The sequence below is a fragment of the Trachypithecus francoisi genome, unplaced genomic scaffold, assembly GCF_009764315.1.
Source record: "Trachypithecus francoisi isolate TF-2019V2 unplaced genomic scaffold, Tfra_2.0 Contig01585, whole genome shotgun sequence".
Classification (NCBI taxonomy): Eukaryota; Metazoa; Chordata; class Mammalia; order Primates; family Cercopithecidae; genus Trachypithecus; species Trachypithecus francoisi.
In genome coordinates this window covers 3,279,029-3,305,000 of record NW_022681444.1, presented here as the reverse complement: position 1 = coordinate 3,305,000, position 25,972 = coordinate 3,279,029, and the positions used below count along the sequence as shown (strand labels likewise).

At 43.9% G+C, this 25,972-nt stretch overlaps 1 protein-coding gene and 1 long non-coding RNA gene across 3 annotated transcripts in view; one reads left to right on the top strand and one right to left on the bottom strand.

Annotated features, from left to right (window-relative positions):
- PBX3 (PBX homeobox 3) overlaps positions 1 to 10,221 on the bottom strand; it is a 239,424-nt gene extending 229,203 nt beyond the window's left edge. The window contains exons 1-2 of one of the 2 annotated variants that reach the window (XM_033191235.1): positions 9,890 to 10,221; positions 8,907 to 8,980 (exon numbers count right to left, since the gene is read on the bottom strand). In XM_033191235.1, coding sequence (XP_033047126.1) covers positions 8,907 to 8,980; positions 9,890 to 10,089 — 274 coding nt within the window. In that variant the 5' untranslated portion in view covers positions 10,090 to 10,221. The remainder of the gene's footprint in view (positions 1 to 8,906; positions 8,981 to 9,889) is intronic. The other variant, XM_033191245.1, reaches the window with a different exon arrangement.
- A 1,362-nt stretch (positions 10,222 to 11,583) lies between these two features.
- LOC117070696 lies at positions 11,584 to 14,231 on the top strand. Its single transcript, XR_004432008.1, has 2 exons — positions 11,584 to 12,097; positions 14,048 to 14,231. It is a non-coding gene; the product is annotated as an uncharacterized LOC117070696 (long non-coding RNA).
- Positions 14,232 to 25,972: the final 11,741 nt, after the last annotated feature.

The following is a 25,972-nucleotide window of genomic DNA, read 5'->3' as shown; positions in this document are numbered from 1 at the left end:
TTTAATTAAAGATATTCATTATACACATATCTTTTAATGGACCAACAGTCCCAATCAACATTATAAATAATCTAGACCAACTACAGAGTAATGTCTGTGAACAATTATCACAAAACTAAAACATGGATGGCTGTCAGTTGGTGGCAGAGTTCTTGCTTTCATAATAAATATAAAATCAATTTCCTGCTCTAGCTCCTATTCCAAGTTGAAAATGATATATCTGACTATGAATTCCAACAACCTTCATCCGTAGTTTTTTTAAAAAAAAAAAAAAAAACAATGGTAGGGGGGAGAAAAGAAAGAAAAATGAAACTTGTAAGACTACCTAAGTCAATTCTTCCTCATTTGAGGACACTTGGATAGTAAAGGAAAGATGCACATTTAAGCTTGCCATTTCAAATATATATATTTTTTAATGTAATGTTTTCCTCCCCGTCAAATGCCATTCAAGAATTTCATGTCCTTCCCAATAATTCCTCTATAAATTATTTGCAGGGCTTAGTATATCTGAAGGCCTGCAGAAACCTTTTGTTTAAATAATAACATGCAATTTCAAAAGCTTTTTGTTCCCTTTTCAATCAAAAATAACTTCATATGTTTTAAATGAAATTTTGCAAGTAATCAGAGACTAATGAGGATTCATTGATTTAACTAGTTCAGGGAATCAGAGAAGGGAGTGAGAATTTAAAGTAACCAAGTGTTTCATTTAGAAAAGCAGCTAATGTGGTAGGTGCACTAAGTCCTCTTCACAGCGAAATATAATCAGGACTTTTGTCTCAGGAGAAACTCATCCTCCTCTCTGTGCACATTCCTAACTCACATTAATGTTAACGGGCATCACACATGCATACCGAAGAGATGCCTGCCTTGGTAGTATGCATGCATGGCAGCTGTGGTGACTAAATAATCCATATGGATCTGAAGAGAAGATATGGTTTACTGGGTCCAGAGTCACAGCTACAGTGGTGGAATTCAGACACTACAACTAAACCCCAGTAGGAATGCCTTACCCAAACCCTCTTCCTTCTAACCATACCCAGCAAATATAGTTAGGCCAGGGTTTTGCAATTTCGTCCTCTATGGATGGTTTGTAGACAGACGTTCCATGTTTGAGGAAACCTTAACCTTCTCATAGGCACAGAAGTTCTGTCTTTGCCCCTTTCCCCAAAGGCATCCTAGTATTCATTCATGTATTTCTCCCCAGAATATAAGAAATATCACAAAATAAGCTTTATAGAGAAAAATTCAGAGGCCTGGCTTAGGCCACAAAAGTCAACAAAATCTGAATCAAGTATGAAATTCCATCTTCCACACAAAATGCCATCAGTAATCTTACCTATAAGATATGTGCTGAAATATAAATTCCACAGGTTGTATAATGGGCAGTTTAACCATGAATTATAATTGTTACAGCTTTTATGGATTCAAGTCACAATGTTAATACTCATTTAATATATAATTTACTGAAGCCCAATTCAACTTCTTCCTTCCTTCCCTAGTGAAGAAAATATCCTTGTGAAGTTCAATTTAGTGACACTGGTGCACAAGCCCATACACAGAAGTTTATGCTTCTGAAAAGAGATAAGTGATGAACAGTTCATTAGCCACGTTAATGAAATTATGTTTTAGGAAAAAAAAGACTGGGTGACACAAAAATTTTAGTTTATTTTTCCGTAGAAATAGTACAATAAAAACTTTATATTCAGTATCTCCAATTAGGTCAATTAATATTCAGAAAAATCCTGTAACATTTCATTTAAATAATCATAGGAGGGGGAAAAAAAGAATCCACCAATGTTCTGGAAGCTTCTCTAGACCTTTCAATCAATTTTATTTATATGCAAAACCAAGAGAAACTCAAAAAAAAAAAAAAAAAAAAACAAAGCTCCTCCTGATGCTAAAGCTCTCAATTTACTGACAGGCAAATGGCTTCATGCTGCCACTTAATCTCATTTCTTGCATAATGCCCTCTAATTAGCATATCAAAGTGAATTAATACTTCTAGGGCATTAGCAATGGGGAAATCTGCTCCAGGCTCACAATAGCAGTTAAGAGAGAGCCAAGAAATCCTCAAAAACACCACAAACCACTTTGCATTGCAAAACTGTTCAATTTATTTATCCTCTCTCTCTAAACACTTTTACCGCACACTGTTTTACTACTATTCACCAAACAAAATGATAATTGCCAAAGTTACCAGCATCTGTAATGCCTGTTTAGAATCTTAATTTAGACTATGTTGCAGATAATTTCTATATGCAACCATTTGTTCTATTATAAATGTTAATATAGAGACACTGAAAATATTGACATTCTCAATTAGTTAATTTGAATTTGAAATAAAATTTTATGGGATTTTAAATTTATGAATTTTTTAATGTAAAAAGCCACCTGCTGGACTCTGATGCCTAAGAAATATGCTTTGAAAACTGAATGTGTCACATAAAAGAAAACAAAACAAACAAAAAATCATTTTGCCATAACATATGTTCAGTCTCACAAATAATGGTTTAAACATCGTGAGGAATCATCAGCATTAAAAGGATTGCATTGTATACCAAGTCCTCATTAATATGATCCCCAAAAAAGAGTTCTTGTCTAAACAGTTTAACATTTTTAAAGCACTTAAGTTGAAAGAAGTAGAAAACTTTTAACAATACTTTATCCATAAATATTTTTAGCTGCTTTCATACTAACCTGTTACTATTGTGTAGACAGAGTTATGCAAAAAAAAGTTATGCCAATTCAGTTTGATACATTCTATCACACCAATTTTTTTGCTAGATATACACTCAAATTTAGTGCCAAAGTAAACTAGTTACCATTACAACCTACAAACATATTATACTTGGAATATATCTATGAAAGAATAATACAGAAGAAATTCTTGTTGCAATTCTGCCTACAAAAGGGACAATTAGAATCAAGTGTTGAAGATTAATAAAATTTATTTTTTAATAAGTTCTGAGTTTGAAGGCATAAAAAGTGGTTTATTTTTTCAGTAGCTTATTCAAGAATTACTTATTAATTTATTGGCTAAATATAGCACTGCCACCTAGATGTGATAGCAATTTGTTTGTCTGATTAACTTCAGTAACTTTGTAAAAAATGTGATAACCAGTTCTGAAAAACTTTTACCAATTTACACTACATAGGGATATAAATTATTTACTCTCTTCATACTTAAAGACTCAAATAGCCTACTGAAGTAGAGCAAATGCTTGAAAAGGTCAACACGGGCTTGAGGGGGAGGTGGTGGATATGTGTAAGCTTTGTTAGTTAATACCTAAATCATGCTGATCACACTGATAAATGGCTAAAACACAAGCCTGCTGAGAAAACAAATAAAACATTTTTTCTCATAATGTCAATATTGAACTAATAAATATCTAAAGATGTTCACATACACAAATAGGGAAAAGATAATCGGAAACCTTGTACAACTTGAAGTGTTAGTGCTGATGTGTTAAGTATTTATTCTGAATAGATACCTCATGGTAGAGTATAAAAGTGATGACTGACTTAGGGTGTGGTTCATGAAATGCAGTTTCAATTCTTATAGTCCCACTTCATATAATGTAACTTCATCCTATACCACACCACTATAAAGTATCAAAATATAAATAATCCAACTAAGACGTTAATTTAAATTTGCCTCGGAAATAATCTTTTACAAAATTTATAAACTGTGATGGAAATATACAGGCAAAATTAATTAAAAGGAAAAGCATCAGAGTATGAAAAATGTAGACAGGTACATTTTATGAAAGCCGATCAACCAGTGTGCTCTTTGGGGCAAGTCGGGGCCCTTTGCTAGTGTATTAATAGACTTCTGTTTCAGAATAAAATTATGTAAATTTAAAAAATAACATAGTAAAGTCCCAAATAAAATACCAAAACTACACAAATCTGTAATAAAATGAGGGTCATTAAAACTAAGGCACGAACGAATTACTTGCACACATCAAGTTACTATTGACAAGAGAGTTCAATATATTTTTATTGGGAAGGAAAAAAATAAAGAACAGGATTGGAAAATGTCCCAATATTTTAAAGATAATATCCACATGATACTTTAGATCATGAAGTTCTAAACCAGCTTGGCAATGAGATTTTTCTCCAGGTTTTCTACAAATACATTATATGTGTTATTTTGTTAGGATGGAAGTGAAAGAATAAAAGTTGGAAAAATCCCTTTCTTTTACAACTTCTCTGAAAACCTCCTACAAAAGCTCCAGTAAGATATCAAATCTATAAAAATAGGGAAAAAAGGTAAACTATTAACTTGCTTTAAGAAAAATATATTGATAAAGCAATATAATTTATAACATTTCCAAGATACTCTGACTTTGTATTTTTCCTGTTTAATCACTTACTATTTCCAATGTAAACAGACCTAATGCCTAAAATTGACATGAAATTTAAAACATTAACGCTCCATTAAAATTTGCTTCAAAATAATTTTGGAATGGTGGGAATTACTGGCCAAATATTGCTAATTGCTGAAGATGGGCACTGAGTTCATGGGAGGTTCAAGAGTCTCTTCTCTCTGCATGTATTTATGTTTCAAAGGTGTCCACAATAAAAAGTTGTTAAAATCTAGAAAATAAGTTCATTAAAACAAAATGTGTTTAATGAAAACACAAAAAGGAATCGTGTATGGAACAGGCATTTGTTTTTAAAACTTGAAACAAACAATGATAATTATATTGGAAATACTGCAAGAGCAACTTAAAACATATGCAAACATATAATAACATTTAGACGTTATAACAATTTTCACCTTGCTAAATTTTCACTTTAAAAAATTGATTTTTACACATGTAGAATTAAAAGAATCACACAGCACTGTACAAAGAAAAATGTAACAGATTTTTATACCAAAACCTTAAAAAGAGAAACACACCAGAAAAAGACTCCAAAGAGTCTCTAAACCTGTAGGTTCAGAATTAAACAGAGAGGGTCGAATGACAGTACTGCCTTGTCTTTTGAAAGCTAGCCACACTTATAGCAATAAAGACAAAAGGTTTAATCTCACATCATATACTAAATGCATATAAAATCTCACTTGTAAACTATACTCTTGATCTAGTTTTAATATCTAAAATTCTTATGACTCTTTCTAGGGAGGGTTCCTTTAAAAGCAAAGCATTTTTACTAGTCATTTTCTTCTCCTTAAACATAAAAAATACTTCAACCAGCCCAACCAGCCAAGCAGGCCTTTCTCTTCCCCTGCGGACACCTCCTGCAGTAGAGAAGTTCATTAAGTTTTATGATCTTCCCAAGTCAGTCCTGCTTATAAGCCTCACAAAGGCTACAAATCTGGCAAACCATCATGTATGCCATTAGACATTACTAGTAAATGAACGCTATTTAGGGTTTGTGGTGGCAATAAATCAGAGTTTGGTTGGCAGCCATCAACATGGAGTATTTTAACCTATCATTTAAAAAGGAAAAGGCTGTTTTTTTTCATGCATAACATTTTTCACAATAATATGATTCATATTATCTACTAAAATGTGGGATTTCATTTAAAAAATAAGTATTTTTTTCTTGAAAAAGAACTATTTCCTTCACTTAAACTCGCATAATTAAGGACTTTGGAAAAAAGGCAGATTTTTGAGGATAAAATATTTCACAAAGGAAAGCACTTCAACAATTAAGATTAAGATGACCAAAAAGAGGTGGGGGCATACACCAAAAGAGGTATGCAGGTGAACAGACCTTGTGGCATCAGGGATATTTAATAAGAGACAGATGATAAAATATGGCTTTAAAAATCAGGAGAAAAATCTTAACATATCAACAATTATCTCATTGGTTACTTAGTTTAAAATAACTATCTTTATTTTAAAGCCTATAACTTTTTGGATGCTCTTAAAATGCACAAATATCACAATTCAACAATGAGAGACATTTCTGCCCAAAAATAATGGTATGATCAATTTTACAAAAGAATACATTCTCAAGAAAAAGCAGCATCTTATAGTAAAACTATACTTTCCTTACCTCTCAACAAGAAAATAATATAATTGTAGTAGATCACCCATTTATCTGTCGGAAGGCAAAAAATACTTTTTCATATATGGTGGTTGGGTAGGGGGAACAGATGTTTTCTAAACTAAATCCCCCATGTGCATCAGAACTGGCAGTGTTCACTGCCTGATCATAAACCTTAAAATCTACTGGCAGATCTACAAATAAACTGATTTTTTTTAATGATTTTGTCTTATTTTAGAAGAAAAGCACAATTGAAATGACATTATCCACTGAAGTGACAGTTCACCCTCAACCCCCCATTATGCAGAATAGAGTCATCAACATAATGTTCCTGGTTTCTATTCATAAATAACTAGGTAAACTTTCTCTAGATTACAAAGAATTAATCTTTAGGTATTATTAGATTAAATAAAATGATTTTTTTTAAAACCTGTATGCAATATACATATATTCTACAATGTTTATTTTATAAGTTCATGTTTCTGAAGCATGACCGACTATGGAAGCAGGAGTGGTGGCGAGGGGACTTGGAATTTGCAGCCCTGCTTTCTTTGCTTTGGTAACACTACTGTCTACACAGATGTTTTATTTCAAATTGAGGATTCTGAGTCCCTGTCTCATTCTAAGACTAGTTTTGGAGAGTGAAGTGAAGCTATGGGTAGTAGGGGAGAAAGGAGAGAAGAGAAAGCGCTTCACCCCCATCAATCACTCAGTACTTAAATCCCATCCCTCTCCAGCTTAGAGAGGCTGGCAGGAAGATGTCTCTGCCCAGACAGCCGCCTTTACTCTTTGTCGGCTGTTGGCGTTTTACAAAAGAGATAATGTGCAAATGTGGATCCACTGGCCAAAGCACAAAAAGAGGATCTAATTTACAAGTTATCACTGAAAGCCCCAGAAACAATTTTAAAACACAAAAATTTCTTTTGTCAGCTGCCTCTTCGTTTTTAAATAGCAATAGCCCTACCAAAGCTCTCTCTGCCAGTAATTCCAGACTTTGAAAAGACTTGTTTCTTTTTCGTAACTCACCTTTGACATGTGGTTGACTATACTTTCCTTTCAGAATGGTGTAACTAAGTCCTGTGCAAATAAGCAACTAAAGGACTTATGCTTCCTAATTGAATTCTGCCTGCTGCTAAATGTCTCAACATGAAAAGCAGTTTGCTGGGTTTAGTTCTCAAGCTAGCTAGGCCAAAACTTTAAAAAGGCAAAAATAAATAAATACAAATAATGAGAAGGGGATGAGAAGCAATAAGTATCCATCCCCCCCTCTCCCTAGTAATACAAGGCTGTATAAAGTCGAATCAATCTTAATATTCACAACACAGTCAATACCCCAGTGCTTAGCTGTCAGCAGAAACTGAAGTGGAGCCCTGATAGCAGGAAAACCCTTGGACATTAAGAAACAGAATTTACTGAGAATTGCATACTTTTAAGCTTCTAAACTAAGAATCTTCAAGACTTAATGCTAGATGTCTTATTTTACAGTCAGATAAAAATTATCTACTGTTTTAAATCACAACGCTTTCTAAAGGTAGCTAAAAATCAACACAAAATAAAAGTTAGTAATTCAAAAAAGGATCACTGAGCATTAAGAAACCAGCCATAACATGTGAATGAAAACCAGGAAAAGTACTATTTGGCCTCCCTTATTATTTGCTGCTTATTACGGTTTAGCATATATATTTAATAGACAGCAATAACTCATTATCTTTTGTTGATTACTTTTAGCATCAGAATAGTATTGTAAAGCCAAAAACCTGTTTCAAAGAAGGCTGACTCACTTATCAACCTAACAATTATTTGCACTGTGCTATTTGTACACTCAATTTAAACACAATCACATGTAACCTTTTAAATAGCATCCCTTGGATAGTGCTATATCCTGGACTTAACTTTTTCTCCTTTGCCTCAACTTTCAAAATGGCAACTTTAAAATACCATACATCCAACACACATCAAAAAAAAAAGAAAGAAAAGAACAGGAAAAAAATAAACAGTAGAGCTTGTTTAATGTACTTGTTTGCCACATACAGGGAAGATAACGCCAAATACAAACTAAAACATCCAAATCTCTGTTTCAATTTGAGCAGTTACCTCACTTCAAGACTAGAAGACCTTCAATTAACAAATAAAGTCTGACAAGAAAGTTAAACTGAAACGAATTACCAAAAATTTGCCAAATATGTACCTGTAGTTTTCATTCCAGCACTTCTGCAAAACCTATCTTCTTACATATTCCCTGACTTGGACACTTCAAAATTGTTTAACCTGCATCTGTGGACCTTTTTATACTTTATATATTAAGCAGTTACAAGTGTAATGACTTCAGGATACAAAATAAGACAAGTATTAACAGATGTAATACATTGTATATGTCTACACATCATTACCCTTCCTCGATTCTCTAAAGTAGTCTTCCCACCTAAAACACTAATTCAAGCATGCTACTGGGGTCTGTTCAAGTGCATCTATTCTTCTATCCGTGCAGCTGAAGCTTAAGACTGTCTAAGTAAAACAAAGTTCGGGCGATGCTTCTCCCGGGGACTCGATCCTGGCATCCAGTCTCCCGTTGCTCCTTTTAAAAACTGACACACAAACAAGGCGAAAGGAGAGGGGAGAGGACGGCTGGCGCTCCGGGCCCCCTCCCCGCCTGCAGCCAGGGGCGGCCGCCAAGGGACGGCGATCCAACCCAGTCCGCACCTACACTTCATTTTACACCAGGAGCAGAACTGAGAAATCGACTCCAGATTTATTGCAGTTTTTTCTCAAGATCAGGACGTGGGAAGGAGAGAATGATCAAAGATGGCGGTGCCCAAAAGCAGCAGCTCTCAACTGGAGAGTCGAAGTAGCAGCTCCGACCCCCACCTCGGGGGTCTCCAGGCCCACTGTGGGGCGCAGCGTCTTACCTGTTTTCTCTTTGATCTCACACAGGACGCTGAAGAGCGCTGGTTTCATTCTGTGACAGTTCAGGGCATGTTTCCTAAAAACCAAGTAACAAAACACAAAGGTATTAGCATCACCTATGGAATAATATGGCGCCTTCCTTTAAGTTAGACCCAAGATTTAATTCCAGCCCCTCTTTCTGGAAGGCCCTTTTGAACCGTGGGAAGTCAACAAAAACTCCAGTTGACTAGTTCCCGACAGCCAGCAAGCCCCGGCGGCGAAAGCTGCAGCCGGAACAAGGCGGACCCATCTGCCCGGCAGGCAGCAGCATCGGCCACTGCAGTCGCGAACCCGCGCGGGGAGCCTCGCCCCAGGGGCAGGCGAAGGCGACCCGGGGGAGGGGACGAGAGCGGAGGGGCTCCCGCGTCCGCTCCTGTGCAGAGGGAGCCAGCGCGACGCTGCCAGCCGGCCGACTGCGGCCAGCGGGAGGGTGACAGCTCGGCAAAGTTTGCAAGGCGGCCCTCCCTCCCCGAGAACTTGGCCGTCCGCGCCCCGACCCGCCAGGAAACCGCCCATCTCCCTGCGCCGGGCCCCGGTGGCCGCCCGCATCGCGAGGTTGTCCCGCGGCCACGAGAGCCAGCGCCTGGACTCCCGGCCGGAGAAGAAAGTTGCACTTCCCGGCGGCACGGCCCGCACGGGGGTCGGGGCGGGAGGTTTAAATCCGTGGGAGGGGGCGGGCTGCGAGGGGCAGGACGGGGAAAAGGACGCCACTGATTCCGCGCCGCCCCGAGTCCGTCCCGAGCCCCCCAGAGCAACTTTGCCGACTCCCGCCCGCTTCGAGGGGCGCAGGCAAGTCCCCCCGAGGCCGGGGCGGGCGGCCGGCTTTCGGAGAAAGTTCCCCGCCGGGGGCTGCGGCCCTGGCCCCGGGCGCCACCCCGGGCCCCTACTCCGCCGCGGGCCCGGCTCCCGCACACACACAAAAGATGCTTAATGAGACGACACCAACTTTGCTTGCGCCTCGTCCAAGCTCTGGTCGGTGATGGTCATGATCTGGTGGAGGATGTCGCCGATGTCCTGCTTCCTGCCGTCGCCGTCCGCCCCTTCGTGGCCGTGCGGGGGAGGCGGCAGGGCCATGCCCCCCTGCACCGAGTGGCCGGCCAGGTTCACCCCGGCCAGAGTCTGCAGCATCCTGGATTGATCGTCCATCCCGCCGCGCGCGGGCGGGAGCGGGCGGCGGCTGAGGCGAAGGCTGAGGCGGCGGCGGCGGCGACGAGGGAGGAGAAGAAAGAGGAGGAGGGGGAGGGGGAGGCGGCCGCGCGCTCCCCGCCCGCGCGGGGAGGGGGCGGCCCGGCCGGCAGGGCCCGCGGCTGAGGCGATGCGGACGGGCGCCCGGCTCCGGCTTCCGCCGCCGCCGAGGCTGAGGAGAAGCGGCGGGCGGAAGCGCCGGGCTCCGCTGCGGTGGCGGAGGCGGAGGCGCCCGCTGCCCTCACGCGGCAGCCGCGCCGCCTCCTCGCCGCCGCGCGCCCCGCCGGGCGGCCCCGCGCAACTTGCTCCTCAGCGCCCGCCGAGTTGCCGGGACGCCCGCCGCCCCCCGCGCCAGCCTGCGCACTGCCCTCCTCGGCCGCCGCCGCCGCCTCGGCCGGGCAGGATCCGAGCCCCGGCGGCCCCGGGGGAGGCAGCGGCGGCGGCGGGCGGCGGCGGAGGAGGAGGCCTGCGGGCGGGCCGCGGGGAGCGAGGGGGGCGGAGGAGGAAAGTTTGGGAGCAGGCGGGCAGAGGTGGCGGGGACGCGGAGCCCGGAGGAGGGCCCTGGCGGGCCGTGCGCTGGGCGGACAGCGGATGGATAGGGCGGGAGAAGTCGCCGCCACCGCCGCCGCCGCCGGAGCCGCGCACCCAGCCACCAGCCGCCGCGGACCGGGCTGGAAGGCCGCTGGGCCGAGGGATTGACAGGCTGCCAGTGCCACTCACTCACTGCGGCCAGGCGCCGGGGGGAGGGGCGGGGGCCGGCAAGGGCGGGGGAGCGCTCCTTAGACCCCGCCCCCAGGGCGGCGCGCGCGCTCATTGGGTCCTGCGCCTCCCGCCGCCGCCGCCGGCACCGCCCCCGGGGCCCGGACCGTTCCCTCTGGCCTCTGATGCTCCGCGCTCCGAAATGTGCCGCTGGATCCTTGCTCTAGCCTCGTCACGTCCTAACCCCCCGGGATAGACCGGGCCGGCCCCGGTCTCCTGCTCCATGCTTTTGGCAGTCATGGGAGCGGGGGGTTGTATATGGGACGGGGGGCAACTCGCTCCAAAGCCAACCGTGTGCTCCCCCGGCGCACCCGTGAGCTTCACGCCTTGGACAGCGCCTGGTGCACTTTCCCGCTCTTCCTGTCAGGAGGTGGTGCCCTCTGGGTACCAGGCCGCTCGTCCCGGGCCAATCGCAAAGCGCTTAGAGCCGAATGGGGCGGGACAGAGGCAAGAAAGGGTTGTCCCAATTGGAGCTTTCGAAAGGTCCTGGGCAGAGGCGGGGAAGCGGCGAGTGGCGGCCTAGCCCCGCCTGCGGTCGCCACGGTAACCGAGAGGGCGCCGCTCAGCGTTGGCGCCAGCACTGGGGCCTTGCGCTGTCCCGCAATGGGTGACCAGTTGAGGTGGGAACCTGTGATCTCACGTGCTTGAAGTCTGAGCTGAGTGGACCTGAGTGCCATAGACTTTCTCTTGCAAGGGGAAATGTGTCAGAGGGAAGCGAGTCTAGGAGGAGGGAAAGTGCCTTCAGTCCAGGACTAATTTCAAGGTTTACAACACTTTACACACTCTGCAACTCCTGATAATCCAGGGACTACTCCTTTGGCAGCATTTGCTATTCGATGCCTCCAGATGTACCGAAGCTGCAAAAACGAGCTCTTCATTACAAAGATACATTTGTTCAGGAAGAGACTGGATTTCACTTGTCAACTTACCCCATCACCACGAGTCATTTAATGTTGGTAACGCCAGCCACGATTTTTCGTATCTATAACACCCCTTCTTCCATTGTATTCTATCTACAAATAACTGAAGGCTCACATTATTTTGGAATATGGACCTACGCCTCTTGTGGAGACTTGAGATTGATCTTAAGCTGATTTCCCAAATAGGGGCTTCAGTGTGTGTTCCCCATTTTAGATTCATGGAGCTCACACTAGATGAGTCCTTTGGTTCGGTGGTTCGGAAAAGTCTCCTTGTTCCTTCCCCAAACTCAGTATGCTATCTTACCTGAAACCAAAAATAGGGGTATGAGGATATGAAAAATGGCTCTTACTCTGCAGGGTTTAATGTAGGACAAGCAGTTCTTTAAATGCCAGATGGATTCTTGGAATGAAGCAGGCTACTCGGTTCCAGGTTCTTTCCTTCATATGTTGTGTGTACTTTTAAATACTCCCCACTGCAAAGCTAATAGCTAAGCTTACAGTTAGGCAAGCTAAAATCCTTACAAACTGCACAGCTGCTGAGGAGGGAATTCCAAAAACTCCACTCTGCTTACTTACCTCCAAAGAAGAACCCCCTTCATGTTCGTTACTATTCCCTGCTCTTCTCTACCCCATTGATATGTCAAGTTGCCAATTCTTCTTTCTTTTTTTTTTTTTTTTTTTTTTTTTTTTTTTTTTTTGAGACGGAGTCTCGCTCTGTCGCCCAGGCTGGAGTGCAGTGGCCGATCTCAGCTCACTACAAGCTCCGCCTCCCGGGTTCACGCCATTCTCCTGCCTCAGCCTCCCGAGTAGCTGGGACTACAGGCGCCCGCCACCTCGCCCGGCTAGTTTTTTTGTATTTTTTAGTAGAGACGGGGTTTCACCGTGTTAGCCAGGATGGTCTCGATCTCCTGACCTCGTGATCCGCCCGTCTCGGCCTCCCAAAGTGCTGGGATTACAGGCTTGAGCCACCGCGCCCGGCCCCAATTCTTCTTTCAAGCCCCCATTATGGGTTACTCATAGTCGTCATTGATTGGGTTTTTTCTTTATTCTTAATTTGTTTTTTAAAGCTGTCACCAAATCCTTAGGCATTTTTGCCAAAAGGCGCAGGAGCAAGCGGTCAACCTTTCATAATTCTCCAACGCTGAAGATGCAAAACCACAGAATTCTAACTGAAAGATGCCTTAAATTCTAAGATTCCTTCCAGCTCTAAAATGCAATGATCCTGTGACTCACTATTAGGACTCCCCTCTGCCCTCCTTCTAGACTCATAATCTTGACTAATCAGTCATGAGGATGAGGCTAATTAGCAATGAGGATTTATGGTTATTTCTAGCCCACTCCAAATAATGAGTTATGTAAGTAAAGCAACATATATAAAAATGTAAATAGGTTGGTGGTTCATGCCTGTAATCCCAGCGCATTGGGAGGGCGAGGAGGGCAGATCACAAAGTCAGGAGTTTGAGAGGTCTAGACCACTCCAAACAATGAGTTATGAAAGCAACATATATAAAAATGTAAATAAGCCAGTGGCTCATGCCTGTAATCTCAGCACTTTGGGAGGCCGAGGCGGATGGATCACGAGGTCAGGAGTTTGAGACCAGCCTGGCCAACATGGTGAAACCCCATCTCTACTAAAAATACAAAAAAATTATCTGGGCTTGGTGGCAGGCGCCTGTAATCTCAGCTACTCAGGAGGCTGAGGCAGAAGAATCACTTGTACCAAGGAGGCGGAGGTTACGGTGAACCGAGATTGTGCCACTGCCCTCCAGCCTGGGCGACAGAGTGAGACTTCGTCTCAAAACAAAAAAAAAAAAAAGTAAAATTAAAGAAACACTTAAGCAAATAAAGGCAATTGGGAACTATGGGCTATGTAAACAAACTAGAACATAAAAACATAAATTAGAATTAAGAAAACAGTTAGGAAAATGCCAGCAATTAGGAATAAAACAGCTTGTTAAATGTCTAACACCCGCAGTTATTTTATGGTACACACCTATAAACCCATGGTCATTCAGTGATGTGGAAACTTGATACCATAATTCTGCCTTAAGTGATTGAATTAGACTGACCTTCTGCTTGGGAGGCTTCTCTTTTTGTTGTTATCAGTATGAGTTGCAGTAGAAGCCTGAACACCCTAGCAAGGATTCTTTCACAGGCTCATTGACAACTGCCATTGATTTAAAGCATAACTTTCTTTAGATTGGTTTCCAAGCCTCAATATAAATGTCAACTAATTGCAGATGCTCCAAGATTCTCTTGTGCTTGTGCCAGTGTCTCATGTAGAATATTGCCTGACCTCTGCTCAACAATCTGAGTCACAAGGTTGATGCCTTCACAGATGATAGAATAGAAGTTCCCTGAGTACCTGGGTCTGTCTTTGCTGTTTCTAAGGTAGTGATTACTAAAATGTCAAGGGAAATGAAATTGACTTTTGGTGAGCAGACATTCATGTAAAGTTAACAGTGACAAAGTGGTGAAAACCAAGTAGGTGTTCCTTCATGGCCATCCTTTTCTATGGGTTTATATTAACATCACTATTGCCTCTGTCATCAATATGGTGACTATCACAGCACATGCCATTATTGAGCACTTTCTTTGGGGGTACACTATTCTCTGTGTCCCCTTGCTTCATCTTATTACAGTCTCACAACAGCCTGGTTGGGACTGTTATTAAATAAGAAATAGAATGAGACAGAGTAAGAAATTTCCACAAGACCACAAAGCCAGTAAGTACTAGAGCTTGAATTCAAATATTGATCTATGTGGCTGCAAAGACTACCATATAAAACATTGTGTAAAAAAGTAATTTAGCCAGGCTGGTGGCATACAGCTGTAGTCACAGCTACTTTAGAGGCAGAGACAGGAGAACTGCTTGAGTACAGTAGTTTGAGGCTGCAGTATGCTACAATCACACTTGTGAATAGCCACTGCACTCTAGCTTGAGCAACGTAGTGCTACCCTTTCTCCTAAAAATTTTTTTAAAAGTTATTTAATTATGAAGTATAAATCACATGACCTTAACAGATAAACTGAAAAATTAATGAAAATAAGTAACTAAGTGCTTAACAAAGAGAGAATAAACAGCTATATTAGAGGAATCCAGGTCTCAAGGCGGGGGAGGAGGGAAGTTAAGGACAGTTAGACCATTCTTCAAAGCCACATTGGGTCCCACCTCTCCGAAGCTTTTCTGTGATGCCTGTCTTCTCTGATCTTTGTCGCCTCTAAACTCCCTCAGAAGGTTGCAGTAAGATCGTGTCATTGCACTCTAGCCTGGGCAACAGAGTGAGACTCTGTCTCATAAATAAATAAATAAATAAATTCCCTCAGTATATGTTGCCTGTAATACATAACCTACCACCATCCTAGATAGTCTTGTGCTGTTTGCACTCCATCCACCTCTGTTAGTTTCTTCATCTAGGTCATAAACATGTCAAGGGCAAGGTATTGTAAGATGTGACTATAATATGACAGATTTGATTTTTTTTAAAATCATAGACACCTAAAAAAAGGTAACACTCTCCAACTTGTCACTTTGGGGAAACTGACTAAATGCTTATTCTCAAAATGTATCATTGCTCCATTGCTTTAGTAATGACTATTTATTTGTTTATCTGTTTGTTCATTTATTTGTTTCTCTAGAGAGTGAGACTTGCTCTGTCACCCAGGCTGGGGTACAGTGGTGCGATCATAGCTCACTGTAACTTTGAACTCCTGGGCAATCCTCTTGCCTCAAGGCTTCTGAGTAGCTGAGACTGCAGGTGCATGCCACTACACCCAGCTAATGTTTTGTATTTTTTTGTACGGACAAGGTCTCGCTATGGTGCTCAGGCTGAATTCAAACTCCTGGCCTCAAGGGATCATCCCACCTCAGCCTCTCAAAGTACAGGGATTATAGGCATGAGCCACTGCACCCAGACAGGAATGACTCTTTAGAACTGGTCTTTACAATTGATAGCACATGTGACATATGACCAACGTTTATCTTCTAAAGATGGATTTGATTGAGTAACCAAAGATTTAGTGGGATGACAGTCCATCCTTCTACAGTGAGGCCTTTAAAAGAGAATATTTATCAGAATGTATAATTTCTAGAAAAATCTGATAGAATGCTCCCTCTCTTATGTACTTTCATAGCACCCAGTACAGTGCAGTTTCATACAGAATAGACAGTTGGGGCCGACATGACCAGTTGTTGGCCTGCCATCCATTGACTTACTTCCTTCTACACCAATAGAAGCCTGATTTTATTCTGAAGACAATGTGCTCAGTCCCAATCAAGGTCTAAAACAAGTATGAGCATCCTGTCCCCTGCCTTCTGAGCCTATCAGGAGGAGGGGTTACCTTGCTGATTTTTTAAAAAGGGGACAGACAGGCCAGGCACGCTGGCTCATGCCTGTAATCCCAGCACTTTGGCCACTGCACTCCAGTCTGGGCAACAGGGCGAGACCCTGTCTCAGAAAAAGGAAAAAAAAAACGGGATAGACGTGGCTCTTCTCTCCTTCATTTATCTCGCTCTTTCCATCTTTGAATGTAGTCCTGAATCTGGAGTGCTCACAGCAGCAACCTGTGATAATGAAATGAAAATGTGAAGACAAAATCAACATGGTTTCGTGATTTATCTCTGTGGTCTTCCTCCCAAAGCAGGTAGTCCCAGACTAATAATTAGAAAAATATTACACAAATACAGGGCCGGGCTCCGTGGCTCAAGCTTGTAATCCCAGCACTTTGGGAGGCTGAGGCAGGTGGATCACGAGGTCAGGAGATCAAGACTGTCCTGGTTAACACAGTGAAACCCTGTCTCTACTAAAAATAACAAAAAATTAGCCGGGTGTGGTGGCGGATGCCTATAGTCCCAGCTACTTGGGAGGCTGAGGCAGGAGAATGGCGTGAACCCGGGAGGTGGAGCTTGCAGTGAGCTGAGATCTTGCCATTGCACTCCAGCCTGGGTGACAGAGTGAGACTCCATCTCCAAAAAAAAAAAAAGAAAAATATTACGCAAATACTGATTGAAGGACATTCTACAAAATACCTGATCAGTAATTTGTCTGGTCTTTGTACGCCTTGTAACTGTCAAGGTCATAAAAAGTAAGAAAAGCTGAAAAACTGTCACAACCAAGAAGAGCCTAAGGAGAAATGAGGACTGGATGTAATCTGGCATTCTGGACAGGATCCTGGAACAGAAAAGGAATATTAGGTAAAAACTACAGAAATTTGAATAAAGTATAAACTTCAGTTAGTGATAACATATCCATTGGTTCATTAATTTCAAAACAGTACCATATTAATGTGAGATGTTAATAATAGAGGAAACAGTATATGGGATATTAGGGAACTCACTGTACTACTTTCTAATTTTTATCTGTAAATACTTTAAAATAAAACATTCAGGGCCAGGAGTGGTGGCTCACGCCTGTAATCCCAGCACTTTGGGAGGCTGAGGCGGGAGAATCACAAGGTCAGGATATTGAGACCATCCTGGCTAACATGGTGAAACCCCGTCTCTACTGAAAATACAAAAAAATCAGCTGGGCATGGTGGTGGGTGCCTGTAGTCCCAGCTACTCGGGAGGCTGAGGCAGAAGAATGGCATGAACCCAGGAGGTGGAGCTTACAGTGAGTCAAGATTGCGCCACTGTCCTCCAGCCTGGGCGACAGAGCAAGACTCTGTCTCAAAAAAAAAAAAAGAATAAGTAAATAAAATAAAATAAAACATTCTTTCAAAACCAAAATAAACATGCTAAGTAGGGCAGAATGATAGGGAGAGCCTAGGTGTCTGCAGACATTGTCCAACATCTGAACCAAAGAAGCAACTGCTTTCCTTTGGATTTCTAGTTTTGTGAGTAAATTCATCTCCTATTTCAAAATCCTGTTGGCTGGGTTTTCTGTATCTTGCAGAAAAGCTGATATAGCACCATAAACACTTAAATGACAGATGTATGTGTGGAGGGATGGATGGATGGATGGACTGATGGGCAGGTGGATGGAATAGCCTAGGACAATGCCTGGCACATAGTAGGAGTTCCTAGAGCTGGGGAGATGATGTACGATTTAAAAAAAAAAAAAAATTCCTCTCATCTTTGTACTGCATTCCTGGGAGGTAACATCTAAAACCCTTGAAATCGCCCAAGCTGTGGCTAGGCACGGTGGCTCAAGCCTGTAATCCCAGCACTTTGGGAGGCCGAGATGGATCACGAGGTCAGGAGATCGAGACCATCCTGGCTAACACAGTGAAACACCGTCTCTACTAAAAAATACAAAAACAAAAACTAGCCGGGCGAGGTGGCGGGCGCCTGTAGTCCCAGCTACTCGGGAGGCTGAGGTAGGAGAATGGCGTAAACCCAGGAGGCGGAACTTGCAGTGAGCTGAGATCAAGCCACTGCACTCCAGCCCGGGCGACAGAGCAAGACTCCGTCTCAAAAAAAAAAGAAATCTCCCAAGCTGTAAGAGTGTTTTTATGATTCATGAGGCCCTTAGATCACATCTAATTTTAAGCTAAAGTGATGACTCAGGATGGTGGCTGGTCACCAGAAAGACCAACCATGTGATTAGAGGGTTGGAGCTTTGAGGGAGCTGGAGATTGAGTTCAGTCACAAGGCCAATGATTCAATCAATCATGCCTGTGTAATGAAACTCTGATAAAAACTCTGGACATCCAAGCCCAGAAAAGCTTCCTGGTTGGTGAATACATTGATATGCCAGGAGGGTGATACACCCTGACACCATAGGGAGAAGCATGGAAGCTCTGCATTCAGGACCCTACCAGCCATTGCCCTTGACCTCTCCACTTGACTGCCCCTGGTTTATATCCCTTATAATTAAACTATAATCCTAAGTATAGTGCTTTCCCTAGTTCTGTGTCATTCTAGCAAATTATAGAACCTAAAGGGGTCACAGGAACACCCAAATTTTCAGCCACTTGGTCAGAGGTACAGGTGACCAGGGGACCTCAGAGCTTGTGGCTGGCATCTGAAGTGAAAGCAGTCTAGTTGGGCACCATGCCTTTAACTGGGATTAATTGACTGGCATTTCTAAGAGGCCTACTTAGAGGAGCCTAATTTAATTGAGACAAATTCCTTTTGCCTTTTGCCCACCTCCTTTTCCCAGCCTGTAGTTGATGTCTGGAGCTCCAGGAGTCATCTTGGCCCATGAAATGATCTTGAGAGTGGAAGTCATGCACTAGGATAGTGAAGCAGAAGCTTAAGAACCTGGGGCACGGATGGCACCATGAAGCCACCATCTAAGGGATAACACCAACCCTTGATTGCTTCCTCCAGACAGCTCTTACAGAAGGAGGAATAAACTTCTGTCTTACTAAATCCACTACCATATACTTATTTCCAGTATAGGCAGCCAAACTTAATCCTAATTAATAAGGAAGCCAGTGTCTAACATAGAAAGAGTACAGCTGTAAGCACGGTAGCCCTGTAGTTAAGAGTTCTGCATCTGGGATCAGGCAAACTTGGATCTGAATCCTAGCTCCACCACTAAATGTCTACTTGGCCTTGGTCAGTTTATTTAGCCTCTCAGTTTTCTCATCTGTCAATGACAATAATAATAATAATGATAATAATAATAACCTACCTGCCGGGCACAGCTGCTCACGCCTGTAATCCCAGCACTTTGGAAGGCCGAGGTGGGTGGATCACAAGGTCAAGAGATGGAGACCATTCTGGCCAACATGGTAAAACCCCGTCTCTACTAGAAAGTACAAAAATTAGCTGGGTGTGGTGGTACGCACCTGTAGTCCCAGTTACTTGGGAGGCTGAGGCAGGTGAATCGCTTGAACCCAGGAGGCAGAGGTTGCAGCGAGCCAAGATCGTGCCACTGCACTCCAGCCTGGCAATAGAGCGAGACTCCACCTGAAAAAAAAGACCTAACACACTGAGGTATAGTAAAAACTAAGCATTACAATGGATACGAGAGTCGATTGTAAAAGGTGAATCTCTAATCTTTGCTTCCCAGTCCTCCACATCCTAAGATTCATCCTCAGTTCTCTGCCCTCCTTTTCCTCCTCCTCTTTTCTCTCTTCCCCTTTCTTCTTTCTCCTTCTCTTCCTTTTCCTTTCTCTTTATCCTCTTCTCTCATCTCCCTATTCTTTTGCTCTTTTTTTCTCTTCTGTTCCTACCCTTTCACCCTCTACAATTTAATTAGTTCACCCCACAGCCAGCCCTGCACCTGTAATTCCAGCTCCTGCTTCATTTTCCGAATTCCAGCACCTCTCCTAACAACTGGACCTTGCCCGTCTGGCCTACCAGTGCTTCAAACTCAGATTCTCCTCTATATTCATGTCCTATTGCTGTGAAACAAATTATCCCAAAATTTCTTGGCTTAAAATAACAAACATGAGGCTGGGCGCGGTGGTTCACACCTGTAATCCCAGCATTTTGGGAGGCCAAGGTGGGTGGATCACCTGAAGTCAGGAGTTCAAGACCAGCCTGGCCAACCTGGTGAAACTCCATCTCTACTAAAAATCCAAAAGAAATTTAGCCAGATGTGGTGGCGGGCACCTGTAATCCCAGCTACTCAGCTGAGGCAGGAGAATCACTTGAACCTAGGAGGCAGGAGTTGCAGTGAGCCAAGATTGCACCTTGCACTCTAGCCTGTGCCACAAGAGCGAAACTCCATCTCAAAAGAAAAAAAAAAAAAAAAAAAACATGGATTATCTCACATTTTCTGTGTGTTAGGAATCTAGACTCAGCTTAAGTGGATGCCTCTGGGTTAGGGTCTTCATGAAGCTGCAATCAAGGTGACAGCTAGAGCTGCAGTCATCTCAAAGCACACCTGAGGGGAAGATCCACTTCCCAGCTCACTCACATGGCTGCTGGCAAGCTCAATGATTGCTGGCCAGACGCATTGGTTCCATCACCTCTGGCCTCTCCATAGAGCAGCTAACAACATGGTAGCTGGTTTCCAACAGAGTGAGGGAGCCAGAGAGCAAGAGAGGGCAAGCAAGATAGAAGTCAGTCTTTTTTTTTTTTTTTAAGCAGAGTCTCGCACTGTCGCCCAAGCTGGAGTGCAGATCTCAGCTCACTGCAACCTCTGCCTCCCCGGCTCAAGCGATTCTCCTGACTCAGCCTCCCAAGTAGTTGGGACTACAGGTGCCTGCCACCACACCCAGCTAATTTTTGTATTTTTAGTAGAGATGGAGTTTCACCATGTTGGCTAAGCTGGTCTCAAACTCCTGACCTCAGGTGATCAGCCCACCTCAGCCTCCCAAAGTGCTGAGATTACAGGTGTGAACCACCGTGCCTGACCAGTCTTTTTGTAAGGTAATCTCAGAAGTGAGACCCTATCTTTTTCTGTGTTCTCTCTCTCTCTTTTTTTTTTTTTTCGGTGAGATGGAGTCTCGCCCTCTCACCCAGGCTAGAGTGCAGCGGCGCGATCTCAGCTCACGGCAACCTCCGCCTCCCAGGTTCAAGCGATTCTCCTGCCTCAGTCTCCCGGGTAGCTAGGATTACAGGCGTGTGCCACCATGCAGGGCTAATTTTTGTATTTTTAGTAAAGACAGGGTTTCACCATGTTAGCCAGGCTAGTCTTGAACTGGTAACCTCAGGTGATCCACCCACCTTGGCCTCCCAACGTGCTAGGGATTACAGGCATGAGCCACCATGCCTAGCTGTATTCTCTTTTTTTAAAACAAGTCACTAGATTCAGATGACGCTCAAGAAGAAGAAATTGCATAGAACATGAGTATCAGGAGATGAAACCCTTTAGGGACCAGCTTGAAGGTAGCCTAACATACCCTAAATTGAATTCTCAATGCCAAATCAAATCATGGCATGATCCTTGCCCTCTCACTTCCGCTTACATTCCATGGAATCTACATCTGCATGCGCTTCTTAGCTGGGCCTCCAAGACCCTCCAAAAACTATCCCAGTTCTCTCTCTGGACTTATTTCCTACTAATCTCTTTCATACTTCAACATTATGATCAACCCTAACACCCCCATACTTTTTGGCCTCCTGCCTTTTGCTTATACTGTTCCCTCCAATGGGAATGCATGCCCTGATCTTCCCACCTGCAAGAGTGCTGTCTAACCTCCACGCAAAGCTCCTCCACATACAGTATCTGGATTGAACCTCGAAGTAACTTAAAACTTTGAAGACAGCTGGGCACAGTGGCTCAGGCCTGTGATCCTAGCACTTTGGGAGGCTGAGGCAGGCAGATCACCTGAGGTCGAGAGTTTGAGACCAGCCTGACCAACATGGAGAAACCCCGTCTCTACTAAAAATACAAAATTAGCCGGCCATGGTGACACATGCCTGTAATCCCAGCTACTCGGGAGGTTGAGGCAGGAGAATCGCTTGAACTCGGGAGGCGGAAGTTGCAGTGAGCTGAGATCATGCCATTGCACTCCAGCCTGGGCAACAAGAGCGAAACTCCATCTCAGAAAAAAAAAAAAAGTTTGAAGACAAGTAATGTTAACCCTATTGTACAGCCACAGTTGTGAAAATAAAAGCTACTGACACTTACTGAGCACTTAGTTTGTGGCAGGCACTGTGCTAGTAGTTTCTCATATAACATCTGATTACACCTTCACAACAACCCTATGAGATGGGCTGTAATCTCCCCATCTATAGTTGAAGAAACCAAGACTTAAAGATGTCCACTTTTTGTACAACCTATAGATATTAGGAAGAAAAAAAAAGGGGTGTCCACTTTTTAACTTGACCAAGGTCACATGGCTGGTAAATGAACTGTGATTCAAAAACATCATCTACATCATCTGGCCCGGTACAGTGACTCACACCTGTAATCCCAGCACTTTGGGAGGCTGATGGGGGCAGATCAGTTGAGATCAGAAGTTGAAGACCAGCTTGGCCGACATGATGAAATCCCATCTCTGCCAAAAAATACAAAAATTAGCCAGGCACGATGGTGCATGCCTGTAGTCCCAGATACTCAGGAGACTGAGGTGGGAGAATCGCCTGAACCCAGGAGGTGGAGGTTGCAGTGAGCTGAGATCACACCATTGCACTCCAGCCTGGGAAACGGAGTAAGAACTTGTCTCAAAAAAAAGGAAAGAAAGAAAAAAGAAAACAAAAACAAAAAAGTCATCTGAGGCCGGGCGCAGTGGCTCATGCCTATAATCCCAGCACTTTGGGAGGCCAAGGTGGGTGGATCACCTGAGGTCAGGAGCTCGAGACCAACCTGGCCAACATAGTGAAACCCCATCTCTATTAAAACACAAAAATTATGGCCGGGCATAGTGGCTCACGCCTGTAATCCTAGCACTTTGGAAGGCCGAGGCAGGTGGATCACGAGGTCAGGAGATCAAGACCATCCTGTGAAATCCCATCTGTACTAAAAATACAAAAAAAAAAAAAAAATTAGCCGAGCATGGTGGCGGACACCTGTAGTCCCAGCTACTTGGGAGGCTGGGGCAGAATGGCATGAACCTAGGAGGCGGAGCTTGCAGTGAGCCGAGATTGCGCCACTGCACTCCAGCCTGGGCAAGAGTGAGACTCGGTCTCAAAAAAAAAAAATTAACTGGGCGTGGTGGCACCCACCTGTAATCCCAGCTACTTGGGAGGCTGAGGCAGGAGAATCACTTGAACCTAGGAGGCAGAGCTTGCAGTGAGCCAAGATTGTGCCGCTACACTCCAGCCTGGGTGACAGAGCAAGACTCTGCCTCAAAAAAGTCATCTGATTCAGCATCCTTATGACAAACCCCCATTGTACACTGCCTCTTATGGAGTTATGTCACTTGTCCAAGGTTACATGTACAAGGTCTGCTACTAAGTAACCGAGTGGAACAGAGATCCAGGACTTCCGACCCTTTCCACCATACAAGTTGTCTCCCTGCTCAAGTGTCTCCTTGAGAAGGCCTTTCTTTGCCCCCCAAGGAAGAAAGTACTCCTTTTTTAAGCCCACAACATCACTTGGTTCCTTGTAAATGTATATCTTTTTAAAATTGTGGTAAAATACACATAACATAAAATTTACTATTTCAAATATTATAGGCTGGGCGTGGTGGCTCACGCCTGTAATCTCAGCACTTTGGGAGGCCAAAGCGGCTCCCCCCCCAAAAAAAAAAAAAAAAAAAATATATATATATATATGGTAAGGTATAGTTCATTGCCATTAGGTGCATTCACATTGTTGTGCAACCATCACCACTATCTTTCTCCAAAACTTGTTCAACATTCCAAGCTGAAAACCTGTACCCATTAAACACTGCTTCTCCAATCCCTCTTCCCCACAGCCCCTGGCAATCGCCATTCTACTTTCTGTCTCTATGAATTTCACTACTCTAGATAACTCTTAGAAGTGAAATCACAAAGTATTTGTCTTTTCATGATTAGCTTATTTCACTTTAACTTTCATCCATTTCATGCTTGTGTCAGAATTTCTTTCCTTTTTGAGACTGAATGATAGTCTTTTTTTTTTTTTTTTGTGACGGAGTCTCACTCTGTCGCCCAGGCTGGAGTGCAGTGGCACCATCTCGGCTCACTGCAAGTTCCGCCTCCCGGGTTCATGCCGTTCTCCTGCCTCAGCCTCTCGTGTAGCTGGGACTACAGGCGCCTGCCACTGCGCCCGGCTAATTTTTTTGTATTTTTTTTAGTAGAGACGGGGTTTCACCGTGTTAGCCAGGATGGTCTCGATCTCCTGACCTCGTGATCCACCCATCTCGGCCTCCCAAAGTACTGGGATTACAGGCGTGAGCCACCGCAACCAGCCAAGACTGAATGATATTCTATCGGCCAGGCGTGGTGGCTCACACCTGTAATTCCAGCATTTTGGGAAGCCGAGGTGGGTGGATCACCTGAGGTCGGGAGTTCGAGACCACCCTGACCAACACGGAGAAACCCCATCTCTACTAAAACTACAAAAACTTAGCCAGGTGTGGTGGCACATGCCTGTAATCCCAGCTACTTGGGAGGCTGAGGCTGGAGAATCGCTCGAACCCAGAAGGCGGAGGTTGTGGTGAGCCAAGATTGTGCCATTGCATTCCAGCCTGGGCAACAAGAGCGAGATTCTGTCTCAAAAAAAAAAAAAAGAGAGAGAGATCAAGACCATCCTGGTCAACACGGTGAAACCCTATCTCTGCCAAAAATACAAAAAAAAAATTAGCTGGGCGTCGTGGTGCAATCCTGTAGTCCCGCTACTCGGGAGGCTGAGGCAAGAGAATCATTTGAACCCAGGAAGTAGAGGTTGTAGTTTAGCTGAGATCGTGCCACTGCACTCCAGCCTGGCAACAGAGCAAGACTCCATCTCAAAAAATATATATAAATAAATAAATAAGAAAAAAGAAAAAATATTCTGTTGAATGTATATAGCACATTTTGTTGATCCATTCATCTGTCAATGGACACTTGCGTTACTTCCACCTTTTGGCTATTGTGAACAATGCTGCTATGAACATTGATATGGTTTGGATCTGTGTTCCCACCCAAGTCTCATGTTGAATTGTAATCCCCACTGTTGGAGGAGAGGCCGGGTAGGAGGTGACTGGATCATGGGATGGATCCTTCAGGAATGGTTTGGCATCATCCCTTTGGTGCTGTTCTTGTGATAGAGTTCTTATGAGATCTGGGTCTTTAAAAGTCTGTGGCACCTCCCCCCTCTGTCTTGGTCCTGCTCCCACTTTGCCCTCCACCATGAGTAATAGCTCTCTGAGGCCTTCCCAGAAGCAGAAGCGGCCATGCTTCCTGTACAGCCTGCAGAACTGTGTGAGCCAATTAAACCTCTTTTCTTTATAAATTACACAGTCTCAGGTATTTCTTTATAGCAATGAGAGAACAAACTAATACAAACATGAATGTTCAAGTGTTCGAGTTTTTGTTTTCAATTCTTTTGGGTATATTCCCAGAAGTGGAATTGCTGGGTCATATGGTAACTTTATTTTTATTTTTATTTTTTTTTAAGAGACAGGATCTTGGCCGGGCGTGGTGGCTTATGCCTGTAATCCCAGCATTCTGGGAGGCCAAGAGGGGGTGGATCACCTGAGGTCGGGAGTTCAAGAGCAGCCTGGCCAACATGGTGAAACCCTGTTTCTACTGAAAATACAAAAAATTAGTCGGGTGTGGTGGCGGGCATCTGCAATCTCAGCTACTCGGAAGGCTGAGGTAGGAGAATCTCTTGAACCCAGGAAGTGGAGGTTGCAGTGAGCCAAGATCACGCCATTGCACTCCAACCTGGGCAACAAGAGTGAAACTGTCTCAA